The sequence below is a fragment of the Zalophus californianus genome, chromosome X, assembly GCF_009762305.2.
Source record: "Zalophus californianus isolate mZalCal1 chromosome X, mZalCal1.pri.v2, whole genome shotgun sequence".
In the NCBI taxonomy this organism is placed as follows: domain Eukaryota; kingdom Metazoa; phylum Chordata; class Mammalia; order Carnivora; family Otariidae; genus Zalophus; species Zalophus californianus.
This window is the reverse complement of record NC_045612.1, coordinates 34483866-34498068: the sequence shown is the minus strand read 5'-3', so window position 1 is coordinate 34498068 and position 14203 is coordinate 34483866. Positions and strand designations below refer to the sequence as shown.

Below are 14203 nucleotides of genomic sequence, written 5' to 3'. Positions count from 1 at the left end.
CTACTTAATTATTACAACACAAACTTTCCCCAAACGGTTTGTCAATTAAGAAGCATATATTCTTAATTTCTCAAAACACTGATTTGAAGCCATGTGTACTCTAAGAAGAAAAGTTTTAGTAGAAGCCCCATATGAATAAAGTGTGTACAAGAAATTTTAGAAAAACTGAAAAAAAAAAAGAAAAAACTATGATGGTTCTGTATCGGTAAATAAATGAAAAATATATTCTCTGCCATTTTTCATCACTTACATGATATAACATGCTTACCTGCTTGCTAAATTTTGTAAATTGCTTCTTATCACTTGATAAATATATTTAAGTTTATTTAATTGGCTGTTATGCAAGTTATTTGGACTTTTAACTAATTTTCTTTTTCTTTTTTTCTCTCTCCCCAGAAAGGATGGAATTATGAATCCAATCTGTTAAATTTCCTCTTCGCAATTTTAAACTTTGGTTGCTTAACACCGAAGCAATCATGGTGAACCTGAGGAAAGCGGTGCATTCGTTCCTGTAAGGATGTTATTACTGATTATTTTTTTAAAAGATAACTTTTTATGGTAGCTTGCTCAAAAATGTTAAAAAAGTTTTTCTATGATCATTCAGCTATGTTTGCCTCAATTTGCACAAATGACTTGCAGCCCACAGGCTCATATTATGGATGTTCCCTGTTCAAAAATAAATGGAAAAAAAAACCCAATAACTTAGACTTCAATTAAATAGAACTGCTCATGTAGTCAAATAAATACTATGACAATAATATCTTAAATTCCAAAATAATTCCAATGTTCATGGTTGCTTTCTCCATGGTTAAAATGTAGAAATGAGAAAGGTTCTTTCCTTTTCCTTCCTTCATGAACTAAACAGCCAAGAGGATAAAATGTCTTTATCAGTTTCTGGTTTTATAAAGAATGGTTGGGGTTACAAAAGAATGGGTAAGAAGTCAGGGAGTAGAGCTTGGGTGATGGAGCTAGACAGAGGAAAACAATGCCGTCTTCCGAAGTCTTGATACAATGACCCAGTAGTTCAGGTCAATAGAATGTCACGTAAAGGAGATAAGAATTGGATTCAAGTACTGAGCAATTCTAAATGTAATCTAATCCAGGTATATCTTCTTTTTAACTTAATAAAATGTTGGGCTGGTCTCTTCCAAGCCCACTCTTCGAGGAATGGGGCATGGAAAAAAGATCCAGGGCTCTGTAAATTCTGATCAGTTACAGTTGAGAAACCTTGAATCCCCTTGCTCCTACAGCCTCCTCTATGATTCCTATAAAGAGCTCACCCAGGAAAAAGTTGATGGGGTAGTAGAGATATAAAGTACATCCACACTGGATCCTCCACAATATGCAATATGCTCCACTAGAGCCCATCTTGGATGTCACTGCACATTGTGGTGATGGTAGTCTCAGTGATGTGTGATTCCAAGAGGACAACAACAGACAGGAAAAGGAAAGAATGGAGGACAGTGTAAAAGAAGGGAAGGGGCGCCTGGGTGTTGCAGTCAGTTAAGCAACCGACTCTTGATTTTGGCTCAGGTCATGATCTCAGAGTCGCGGGACCCACACCTGCCTTGGGATGGATGGTAATCCACTTCTTCTAAAAACGCCCATTGTCATATGGCAGGCAAAAACACAGTACATTTAAAATGTACAGACTTTTAACTCAAATTATCATTTTGTTTATCTACCTAGAATATAAAATTATAGGTTCATTAAATATTTAGTACCAGTGAATAAATTGGTTGCATTGTTCAGAGAGAAACTGTAGTCTTTGTGTACATATTTTATGAGACTTCTGTGTGTGGCCTTAATAACAATTAACTTAAGCTTTAGGAGCAAGATCAAAATTATTCTTCTTCTATAAAAGGAGCTGTATATATTTCACTGAGCATGTAAATATTAGAAATTAGGTTTAATTATAATATAGCCAATTCTTGATTATAAAACTATAGAAAATAGGATTGAACTTTAATAATAATTATAATACTTTGCCAATAGTAACACCCAATAAGAATTCATTAAATTTAATTGAGTTGAAACCAGGAAACTGAGTAATACTCTTATAAAATAAAAGTATATATATATATACTTTTATATATATATATTATATATATATAAAAGTATATATATATTTTATATTAAAATGTAAAATAAAAGTAAATACTCTTTCAGGATCTTCCCAGTAACATTATTTTAGAATTCACAACAGATATATTTAGATTCTATAAGCTTCCTCAGTAATTTAGTATTTCATGAAAATTAAAAATATATCTGGCCAGCAGAGGTAGGCAAGATAACCACTTGAAGTGTTTTCCTACCCACAATAAGACACTCAAATTTTAAAATTGATAATTGTCCAATAGTATTTCATGTATTTTTTACATATGATTTTATCCTGCATTCCTCTTTTTAAAAATTTATTTATTTATTAGAGAGAGAGTACAAGTGGTGGGGAGGGGCAGAAGGAGAGGGAACCCAACGTGGGGCTTGATCCCAGGACTCTGAGATCATGACCCAAGCCAAAGGCAGACGCTTAACCAACTAAGCTACCCAGGCGCCCCTCTGCCGTTTTTAGAGAAATATGAAAGGACTTTGATGTTTTTACAACTTGCTTAGAAAATTGAAGTTGGATGCATATTCTGTTAGGACCTTATTCTCTAAGCTTAAGGATAAATACACTTGTGGTTCTATAACCCACAGTTGAAGATGAAATATTTTACTATGAGCATAAACTCTTGCGGGACTACCTGAGATAATTAGCAGCTAATTTAAACTAGATTTTTTTTTTTAAATGCCAGAAGGACACGTTTTTCATCAGATAAGCCAGAAAAGACCCAGATTTAAAGTTACCGCCTGAGGCTGTTTTGCATAAATAAGTATCTTATTAAAATAAAATCAGGATTTAAATTCATCACCAGTTGTGAAATACATGAGTCGGGGTGTAGTTATCATTAACTACTTTTGTTTAACTTTGAAGGCAAAAAGAAGGTAAGCCCCAATATTGACTGAGGGCCTATTGTGACAAAGGTACAATATTCAGGACTTTATATATATCGTTTAGTTTTCCCAACGATCACATAATAAAGATCATCCTTGTTGTACAGATGAAGAAATGGATGCTCTGAGAGGTTAAGTGACTGGTCAAAAAATCATTGAGGTCATGAAGTTAGGAAATTGACCACATGCCCTGTGCAACAAATAGAGTGACAGAATAATCAAAGCTGAGAGCAAATAACGTGCTTCTATTTATTTGGTCCTTTATTTTAATAATTTCTACTCACATTAATCAGATTACTTATGATACAGATTTTTTTTTGAAACATACATTATTTTAGCTTATTTTTTATGTTCTAGGAAATAGAATTTACTGATTATTTGATACAAAAATGTACTGATTATTTGATAAAAATTACTATGTATATCACCCTCTGCATGTTGCTCAGAATGTCAGGTAACTTCAACTAATAAGGAAGTTATTTTAAGCAAAACGTCTAAAATATTAGTTTTCTATCCTCTGTAGAATGAGAAAGTCAAAATATTTTCATGATTTCTTCATTATCTTAAAAGACATAAAAGTATATTACCAAGATATTAAGAGAAATAATTTTTAAACTCTCCAGAAAATTATTACAGTATTTTACTTGAATTTTAAAAATGTTAATAGTTTCTCAGGCCAAGCATTCCAGTTTAAGTTTAGAAAGTACGGTGTATGTGCAAGTACGTGTGCATAATATCATAAATATATCATTACGATAATCATAATCATCCAGTTTTACTACAGTAAATTTCTCTGATGATCAGTAATAAATGATGAGCTAATCAAATCACACATGTATTTTCCCTGTATAGAGATAACATTTTTAGTTCAATGGAAAAGTGAATAAGATAATGAAGTAAAAGCATTTATATGAAGAACTCAGACTCTGGATGTCGTAATGTCATGTGTTCAATCTCCCCAACTCCAGAAAGACCCTTCAACAGTCTTGCAAACAAAAAAAAAAATTATTCAGCACGTATTTATACGAGAGAAAATTTTCTCCTCTATAAATAATAACAAGGTTTAACAACCACTACATATAGTGCAGTTGCTGCTTAATATTTATAAAATAACTATTACTGAACATAGAATACCCAAAAAACAGTCGTTTTCAAATAATAACCCTTGCTTTCAAGCAGGAAATATTGAATATGCTTATCTTTCTTATCTATTTTATTAATGAAAATAAATGTTAGTTTTATTAGATACTTGGGAACACACACTTTGAAAGGACACTTAATGTATGTAACCTGAATAAATCTCATACCACCACAGAGGAAAGTTGATTTGGGATGTACAAAACATAGCCATGTCCACTTCTACATTGTTTGCCACCTGGCCTGATATTCTTACTAGTGGAGTCTACAAAAGTACCATCCCGAGAGATGCACAGTTTACATGACTTCAGAGGTTTTGTATCCAGCACAGGAAAAGCAGCAAACCCATAGGAATTAGTCATCACCATAAATCAATCATTTTCTAGCCTAGAACAGGGCCCAGAAAACATAGGACAGAAATGAGCAGAGTGTCAGAGAGAAGGAACATTTATAGCACAGATATTAATATGTATGGACCAGCCTAAAGTCACTCTGCAGCTGTGAGAAGGTAAAAAGAGCTTTAGAAAGAAATGAATATGCACTATGGCCAAAACCCACTGTGCCTCTTCTAACATCTTGCCTGAAGTTTGTCTGATGACAACTTATTCCTTGTTAGCTTTAGATTAAAAAGGGCAACGGTCCAATTTTCTTGTCAGGGTACTGGATACTTAAAGGAAAATCTCCTTTCATTCTGTTGTCAGTTGTCTCAGATGATATCTAGAAGAAATTAATATTGAAAAAATATAAAAACAGACTGTTACAGCAAATCAAACAACACTGTGGTTTCATATTGCTTGTATAGAGTAACAGTTTAAAATACAGGCCTTGAAATCAGTGGGTCCTGAATATGGACCCTGCCCCTGCCACTTACGGGCTGTGCTGCCTAGAGAAAGTTACTTAACCTCTCTGAATCTCGGGCTCCTCATTTGCATAATGGATATAAACCAATCCTACACACAACACAAGGTTGTTGTGTGTGTGATCAAATGAGATTACATATATATAATTTTATACTATAGATAATGTTTATTATACATATATATTTCCATAAACTAAGTGACTTACTCATAATATTCTTTGGATAGAAAAAGAAATACTGAGATGATGATGATGATGGTGATAAGGGTTGCTGAAAGAAAAGCAATTGTTTTGTATAAGCAATTTACTGGGTATAAGCAATATAATACGTATTTGATTTTTTTTTTTTCTTAATTTTCAGTGTGCACCTAATTGGCCTACTGGTTTGGCAATGTGATATTTCTGTGAGCCCTGTTGCAGCTCTAGTAACTGACATTTTCAATACCTCCGATGGTGGACGCTTCAAATTCCCAGACGGGGTACAAAACTGGCCAGCACTTTCAATCGTCATCATAATAATCTTGACAATAGGTGGCAACATTCTCGTTATCATGGCAGTAAGCTTGGAAAAGAAACTGCACAATGCCACCAATTACTTCTTAATGTCCCTAGCCATTGCTGATATGCTAGTGGGACTACTTGTCATGCCACTGTCTCTGCTTGCAATCCTTTATGGTAAGTACAATTTTATTAGTTTTTTTAATCTCTGATTATATCTTAAATGTGTATCAGCTATCATAGTAAACACTCGTACAGTTAATCGTTTTACTTATATCATTTGGAAAATGAAGAAAAAAGCCAATTGTGTGACAGAAGTGGATGTGTATATCATATTTATTAAATAAATCAGTAGCAGAGTCTTCAAAAAGCAAAAGGGACATTTTATAATATATCAAAGTCATACACAAATACTGTATTGCTCAGTCTCACTTATACACAATTACAGTTGCCTTAATGTATACAATGGGACAGTGACAGAAACATGTTCTCACCTCTGTGTTCTGGGTGGTACACATACCTAGTATCCTTTCTTTCACGAAGAAAGAAAAAGAGACTCATCAACTTTAATAAATATATTTTAAATAATCTTTTTAAATGTTAGCAAATTAAGTGCTTGCACATAATATGCACTCAATAACAGCTATTCTTCTTTATGGAGTCTACAATTTATGTTTTTACAAGGTGATAGGGATAAGAAATGAATTAATAATTATATAAGTGCAATGTCACATTATCACAATAAAATTCAGGCATTCAAAGTTTTCATAATATTGATTTTAGAGAGGTTTCTCGTTTTTCTTTTCATATTCTGCCATCCCTTTACCCTATTCATTTCACATTATATTTTTTTATTCAAGTGTAATTAACGTACAGTGTTATATTAGTTTCAGATGTACAATCTAATGATTCAACAATTCCATATAATTCTCAGGGCTCATCAAGGTAATAGTACTCTTACTCCCCTTCATCTATTTTACGCAGCTCCCCTCTGGCAAATACCAGCTTATTCTGTGTATTTGAGTCTGTTTTTGTTTTTTTTTAATGTGTCTCTTTTTTTCTTTGTTCATTTGTTTTGTTTCTTACACTTCACATATGAGTGAAATCATATGGTATTTGGCCTTCTCTGACTGACTTCAATTAGCATTATATCCTCTAGGTCCATCCATATTGTTGCAAATTTCAAGATTTCATTCTTTTTATGGCTAATATTCCATTATAGATATATGTATATATACATCATACTTTCTTTTTTCATTCATCTATCGATGGGCACTCGGGTTGCTTCCATGTCTTGGCTAGTGTAAATAATGCTGCAATAAACACAGGGGTGTATATATGTTTTTGTTTTAGTGTTTTCACTTTCTCTGGGTAAATACCCTGTTTACTGGATCATATGATAACTCTATTTTTAATTTTAAACATAAAGAAAACATCCTCAGGGATTTCAGGTAAAAATAAGGAAAAGTTTACAAGAGTAAGAGAGTTAGACTGACTTCACCACTAACAAAAATAAAGCCAAGTAATAGAAGCAATATCTTTCAAAAAGTTAACCAATTGTAAGACACTCTTTCAAAAGCAAACCTATAAAGAAAGAAAGCAGATCACTCGTTTCAAGGGGTTTAAAGTGGGAGGATGACTGAAAAGGGGTATTTATTTTGGTATATGTGGTAGTTTTATATACGTATGTAAATTTAATATATATATGATGTAAATATATATATAAATTCCTAAAATTTGAAAAACTATAAATTCTAGTGTGCAGTTTTAAAAAGGTGAATTTTACTGTATGTTAAGTATACCTTAAATTAAAAAAGCAGAAAAACATACTCAAAGTTTGAAATGAAGATTTTTACATCCAGACCTGCTAACCATGAAGGCTATAAAAAGCTGAAATCTGTTTTGAACTTAGAGAATTCTGAGCCCATAAGCCTTTCTTAAGAAATTAAATAGTGGATGAGATTAAACTAACAAAGAAATGATTGGGAAAATTTCATCCAAAAGACTGATGACGAGCATTTAATATGGGTAATATTAGAGCTAAGACAAAAATAAAAGTGGTATAAGGGTAGAAGAATACTGTTATATGTTATATAGTATCTATTATGTGTTATAAACTCTAAAAAAATTAGCAAGAATGCAACTAAAATTACGAAGAGAATAGAAAGGGAACGAGGAAAAGGAAAGTAAAATAATTTTATCGATTTTTCTATAAACAAAAGGTGGGAGCTAAATGATACCATTAAAAATTGGCAAACCAGAATGTAATAGAGTTAATAAGAAAACAGTGGTTTAAGGGCATTAAGCGTGATATAAATAAAACATGATATAAATGAGAATTAAGTTAACCATTAAAACAAAAAACAAGCCTTCCAAAACCCCAAAAGAAATGTAATTAATGAAAGAACAAAAGACATCAACTAGAGGAAGAAACACAAGAAAATGTAACATTATGCGCTCAACTAATATGCCATGATGTAATATGACAGAGGAAAACAAACATGCCCGTAACAGCGATAAACTTGAATGGACCTAAACACGACTAAAAATGAAAGATTTTTAATTTGGCTTAAAAAAGAAAAGCCCAACTATATTCTGTATACAAGAGAAACCCTTAAAACCCAGTGATTCATAATGGCTAAAAATACCGAGATGAGCAAAAGTGCACCAAGTAAATGGAAACAATAAGAAAACAGAAACTGTGATTTGATACCTAACAAAGTACATTTCGAATGAAAACAGTGCAAGAGTAAAAAAAGAAAGATGCTTATTTATGATAAAAGCCATAATTAACAACAAAGATATAGCAGTTAAGAATATCTATGCCACCAATAACACAGCAATGCCCCTTATAAAGCAAAAACAAAAGAACATGGAAGGACACATTTATGAATACATTCTACTAATGGGAGATTTTAACACATCGTACTCAGTATAAGAAAGATTGGGCAGGGGCACCTGCGTGGCTCAGTCGTTAAGCATCTGCCTTCGGCTCAGGTCGTGATCCCGGGGTCCTGGGATGGAGCCCCGCATCGGGCTCCCTGCTCAGCAGGAAGCCTGCTTCTCCCTCTCCCACTCCCCCTGCTTGTGTTCCCTCTCTCGCTGTCGCTGTCTCTGTCTCTATCAAATAAATAAATAAATAATCTTTAAAAAAGAAAGATTGGGCAAAAAAATTAAAAGGTTATAGATCTTATGCAGGTGTGTTGAACTTTATACTCTTATCAAAGAGTATACCTTCTTTGTAAGTGCATGCGGAACACACACTGAAATTAATAAAATATTAGGCCACAAAGAAAATATTAAAAAAGTAAAAATATTACCCAAAGTACTTTCTGATAAGAAGACAATAATATTAGAAAAATTAACAACAAAAGTTTAAAGACCATCTCATCTTTTTTTTTGCATGTTTTTCTCTTTTTTTTTATTATGTTATGTTAATCACCATACGTTACATCATTAGTTTTTGATGTAGTGTTCCATGATTCATTATTTGCATATAACACCCAGAAGATATAACAAATTTTTAAACAATTCTTGAGGGGCACCTGGGTGGCTCAGTCTGTTAAGGGTCTGCCTTCGACTCAGGTCAAGATCACAGGGTCCTGGGATCGAGCCCCACATTAGGGTCTCTGATCAGCGGAAAGGTTGCTTCTCCCTCTCAGTCTCCCTCTCTGTGCACTCCCTCCCTCACTCTCTCTCTCTCTCAAATAAATAAATAAAATCTTCAAAAAAATAAACAACTCTTGATCAAAAGGAGAAATGCAAACTGAAATTACAGATTTCTTTAGAAATATAGCAGCATAAACACTGCATATCAAAATCTATACAATATGCTTAAAGCAGTGATCGGTGGAAAATTCATAGCCCTAATCACATTTATCAGTAAAAATGAAAGCATACAAATGAATTAAATTCCCAGCAAAGCAACCTTGGAAAAAATCTATAAAGTAAACCGAAAGAAAGCACAAAGAAGAAAAAAAAAAACTAAAGAGAAAAGCAGAAATTATAGCATAAAAAAACAATATACCTGATGAATAAATCAAAATCTTGGTTTTTAAAAAAATTTTTTTAAACAAAATAAAAAATCATCAGCTAACTTTAAAAAAGGAAGAAAGCATGTATAAAATAAGATACCACAAGGAGAATAACAACTGAAGCAAAATACACTTTTAAATCATGAGATTATTTTGTAGATTTATGTGCAGATCAATTCAGAGCATTAAAAAATAGGTAATTTCCCAAGTGGAATAATTCAATTATAATGGGCAGAGGACCTGAATAGATATTTCTTCAAATAAGACATACAGGTGCTCAGCAGGCACAGGAAAAGAAGCTCAATATCACTAATCATCAGAAAAATGCAAATCAAAACCACAATGAGATATCACCTTACACCTGTCAGAATGGCCAGAATCAAAAAAGACAAGAAATAACAAGTGTTGGTGAGGATGTGGAAAAAAAGGAACCTTAATGCACTGTTGGTGGGAATATAAGTTGGTACAACCACTGTGTAAATCAGTATGGAGGTTCCTAAAACAATTGAAAATGGAAATACGATATGAGCCAATAATTCCACTACTGGGCATTTATCGAAAGAAAACAAAAACACTAATTCAAAAAGACACATTTACTCCCATGTTTACTGCAGCATTATTTACAATAGCCAAGATATGGAAGCATATCTCTATGTTCTTCCTAAATTAATGTATCAATTAGTTCAATTCCAATAAAAATGACAAGATTTAAATTTTTTTTTAAAGTATGTTGTCACAAAAACATTTAACATAAGAGCTACCCTCTTAAATTTTTAAGTGTACAAAACGTTATTATTGGCTACAGGTACAATGATGTACAGCAGATATCTAGTGCTTATTCGTTTTGTTTAACTGAAACTTTATACCTGTTGGTAAGTCCCCATTTTCCCTTCCCTCACTCTCCTGGCAACCACCATTCTATTCTTTGAGTCTATGAATTTGACTACTTTAGATACCTCATATGTAAGTGGAATCATGCAGTATTTGTCTTTCTGTGACTGGTTTTTTTTCACTTACATAATGTCTTCCATGTTCATCCATGTCGTCACATATTGCTGATTTTTCTTCTTTTTTAAGGCTAAATAGTATTCCATTGTATGTAGTATATATAAAATATATATATTATGTTACATTTATGTGTATAAGTTATATATATATATATATAAAATAACACTTTCTTTTTTCATTCATCTGTTGATGGACATTCAGGTTGTTCCCACATCTTGGCTACCGTCAATAGTGCTACAGTGAACATAGGTGTGCTAATATTGCTTCAAGATCCTGATTTCAATTCTTTTGGATAATATCCAGAAGTGGGATTGTTGTATTATATGGCAGTTCTATTTTTAATTTTTGAAGATCCTTCATAGTGTTTTCCACAGCAGCTGCACCATCTTGTATTCCCACCAACAATGCACAAGAGTTCCCTTTTCTCCACATCCTTACCAACACTTGCTATTTCTTGTCTTTTTGATTAACCATTCTGACAGGGTGAGGTGATATCTCATTTTGGTTTTGATCTGCACTTCTCTGATAATGAGTGACACTGAGTATCTTTTCACATGCATATTATCCATTTGTATATCATGTTTGGTGAAATGTCTACTCCAATGCTCATTTTTTAATTGGATTATTACAGTTTTTTTACTTGAGTTGTAGGAGTGCCTTACATATTTTGGAGAGTAACCCTTTATCAGATATATGACTTGCAAATTTTTTCTCCTTCCCCCTTCATAGGTTGCCTTTTCACTCTGTGATGGTTTCTTTTGCTGTGTAGAAGCTTTTTTTTATTATTATTTATTTTTTTGTTGCCTATGCTTTTGGTGTCATATCCATAAATGGCTGCCAAGACCAATGTCATGAAGCTTTTCCCCTATGCTTTCTTCTGAGAGTTTTTTGTTTCAGGTCTTATGTTTGAGTCTTTTGGAAGCTTACAAGAAGCTTTTTTGTGGAGTTAGATAAGTCGATATTAAAGTTCATTTACAAAATTAAACATGCAAAGATAGCTTGAAAAAACTGAAAGAGAAAAGCTATGCAAGAGGACTAGCACTAGGAGATATTTAAGCATATTATAAAGCCTTTATCATTTAAAGTAATACAAAAGAGATTAATTGAATATACTATAGAATGTCCACATAATGGAGTACCATGAAACTTTTAACAGGAATAAGAAAGTTCTCTATTAACTAATATGGAGTGATTCCCAACGTATACTATCATGTGAAAAAAGCAAAATGCAAAAGAGGAGATAGGGCACACTATCTACGCAAGAAAACGGACAAATACAAAAATATACACATATCATCTTATTTTCGTAAAAAATAAATACAGAATGATTAAATGAAAAACTAATAATGAGATTTATTACCTTCAGGGGGAAGGTAGAAACTGGAAAGAGAGATTGGGGATAGAGAATTATACTTCTCTGAATACACATCTTAGATAATTTTGACTTCGGAAACTGTGTTAATGTTTTATATATTTAAAAAATAAAGATTGGGAGAAAACTCTAAAATGGATTAGGAACAGAGTCAAATGAACTTAACTCTATTTGAAATTAGTAACATAACCACACTGAGTAGAGAGTACAAAAATAACCCTATCCCATATAACTTTAAAGTGCATTTTTTGTCTTATATACACAATGGAAAACTAAAGAAAAATGTAAACGAATGAATTGTAGTACTAGGTTTTATTTTACCAGAGGTACACGGTGGTAATTCTGAAACTGCTTCCTGTGTATTCTGGGATAGGATAATAGAAACCAAATTTCTCACTGTTGCATAAGGAAGTTGAAAACTTGGAAGGGGGAAGTAAGTATTGAATCCTGTGGTGTTGGGTTAATTTTCGTGCTATCGGTATGAATTCATGGAGAAAACAGATCCTAATAATAATGGTAGTAATGACATATATAGATACAGAAATCAATATTTGTGAATATGTGTGTACTTAGAATTATTTTCTATCTCTGTCCATTAAGAGGGCCTAAAAGCAACAACATATGAGTAGCAGCAAAGCACAAATGGGAAGAGACATCCCTTGGAGAAATGAGGCTCAGGGCAAGATATAACAAGACTGGAACATTTTTTGAGCTAGAAAATAAGGGAGTGCTCAAAGAATGATGGGACTATATTTTTTAAAAAGCACAGAAGCTAGCTTAATGGGGCCCCTTCATCAAATCTGGGAACATGTGAACATTAAAATGAATAATGAGAGTTCTGATGCCAACAAAAATAGAGTAAGCCCACTAGACTCCCTCTTTTGCTAGATTCATGTAATAATTCTGGAAAAAATTTCAAAAGCAACTGCCTAAGGACTCAGACAAATAAACAGAAGCAGCCAGATTAGGAGGGAAATCAAAACTTAGAAATGTAACCTGAATGGGAGTGAGGTTTTCATTTTTTTTTCTCCCTCTTCTCTCTAGCAGCTTTGCCCCAAGGCCAGCACCCAGTCACATAGCCTCATGGTAATAGTACAGGAGTGGCTAAACTCTTATGGATACCCAATCTTTCTGGCCGGAGTAACTGGCAAAGGAAGCCCCGGAAGCCAAATGTCATCGAAATATTTTTTCCCTTCTTTTTTCATGCGCTGGCTTTGCCAGAGGGATGGCTCTAGTCAGAGAGCTATGCTTTGGTGGTGTGAGCCCTAACATTTTGAAGAGACCTTTTCTTTTTTGGCCAGTGGACCAGAAAAAAATAGGCTTCTGTAGGCCAGAGAGTATGGGAAGGAAATCTCGTGGAGGAAAGAGCAGAATAAAAGTTTCCCTACTTCTGTTTGAACCTGCACAAGTGCCAGGCTCAACCCTTAGCTCCACATGAACAGGACAGATCTTCAAGAAGCGTAGAAAATCTATAGAAAATTGAACTGATTTAAACAACCATCCGAGTCCAGGACCATGCCCTGAGTGGCATGTCTGTGGGACAGACTCAAAGCAGCATAGGCAAAGGTTTTGTAAACAAAAGATGCTGAATCCATGGCCCACAGACATGAACACTAAGTCTGAACCTAATTAGTTTGATTGCCTAGTAAACCAACCACAATCCGCATTCCTGAGAGGGTTTTAACAGAACCCAGAGTCTACAAAATATAATATTCAAAAGGTCCACGATGCAATACAAAATTGCTTGACATGAAAAATACCCAGGAAATATGAAAAAATTTTTAAAGGAAATGACCATCAACACATGCCAAACCCCAAATTACCTAGGTGTTGGAAATATCAGACAAAGCCTTTAAAATCACTACTGTAACAATACTCCATGTAGTAATGAATAGAAATGAATGGAAATATGGACGTTCTTAATAAAAAGAAACTATGAAAAAGGAGAAAGTGTAAAAAATTGAATATTTTATGACAGGAAAATCCAATATCCGAATTTTTTTTTAAATCACAGGATAGGTTCAATAACAATAGAGATGACAGAGGAAAGAGGGAACTTGAGGATGAATTAATACCAATCATCCAAATAGAGAGAAAGACTGAAGAAAAATGAACACGGCCTCAAGAACCTATGCGACTCTATGAAACCGTAGAGTATTTGTGTCACTAGAGTCTTCAAAGGAGAGGAGAAAAAGATCAGTACAGGAAAATAATTAAACCAAAAATAACCAATTATTTTCTAAGTTTTACGAAAGACACAAATTTAGAGATTTGAGAAGTTCATCAAACCTCAAAGAAAACT

At 33.4% G+C, this 14203-nt stretch overlaps 1 protein-coding gene across 1 annotated transcript in view; it reads left to right on the top strand.

Moving 5' to 3' along the window:
* The window catches only part of HTR2C (5-hydroxytryptamine receptor 2C), a 282888-nt gene that overhangs the window by 139919 nt on the left and 128766 nt on the right, over positions 1-14203 (top strand). The window contains exons 3-4 of the mRNA XM_027609567.2: positions 397-511; positions 5351-5664. Of these exons, the coding sequence (XP_027465368.1) occupies positions 477-511; positions 5351-5664 (349 nt within the window). The 5' untranslated portion in view covers positions 397-476. The remainder of the gene's footprint in view (positions 1-396; positions 512-5350; positions 5665-14203) is intronic.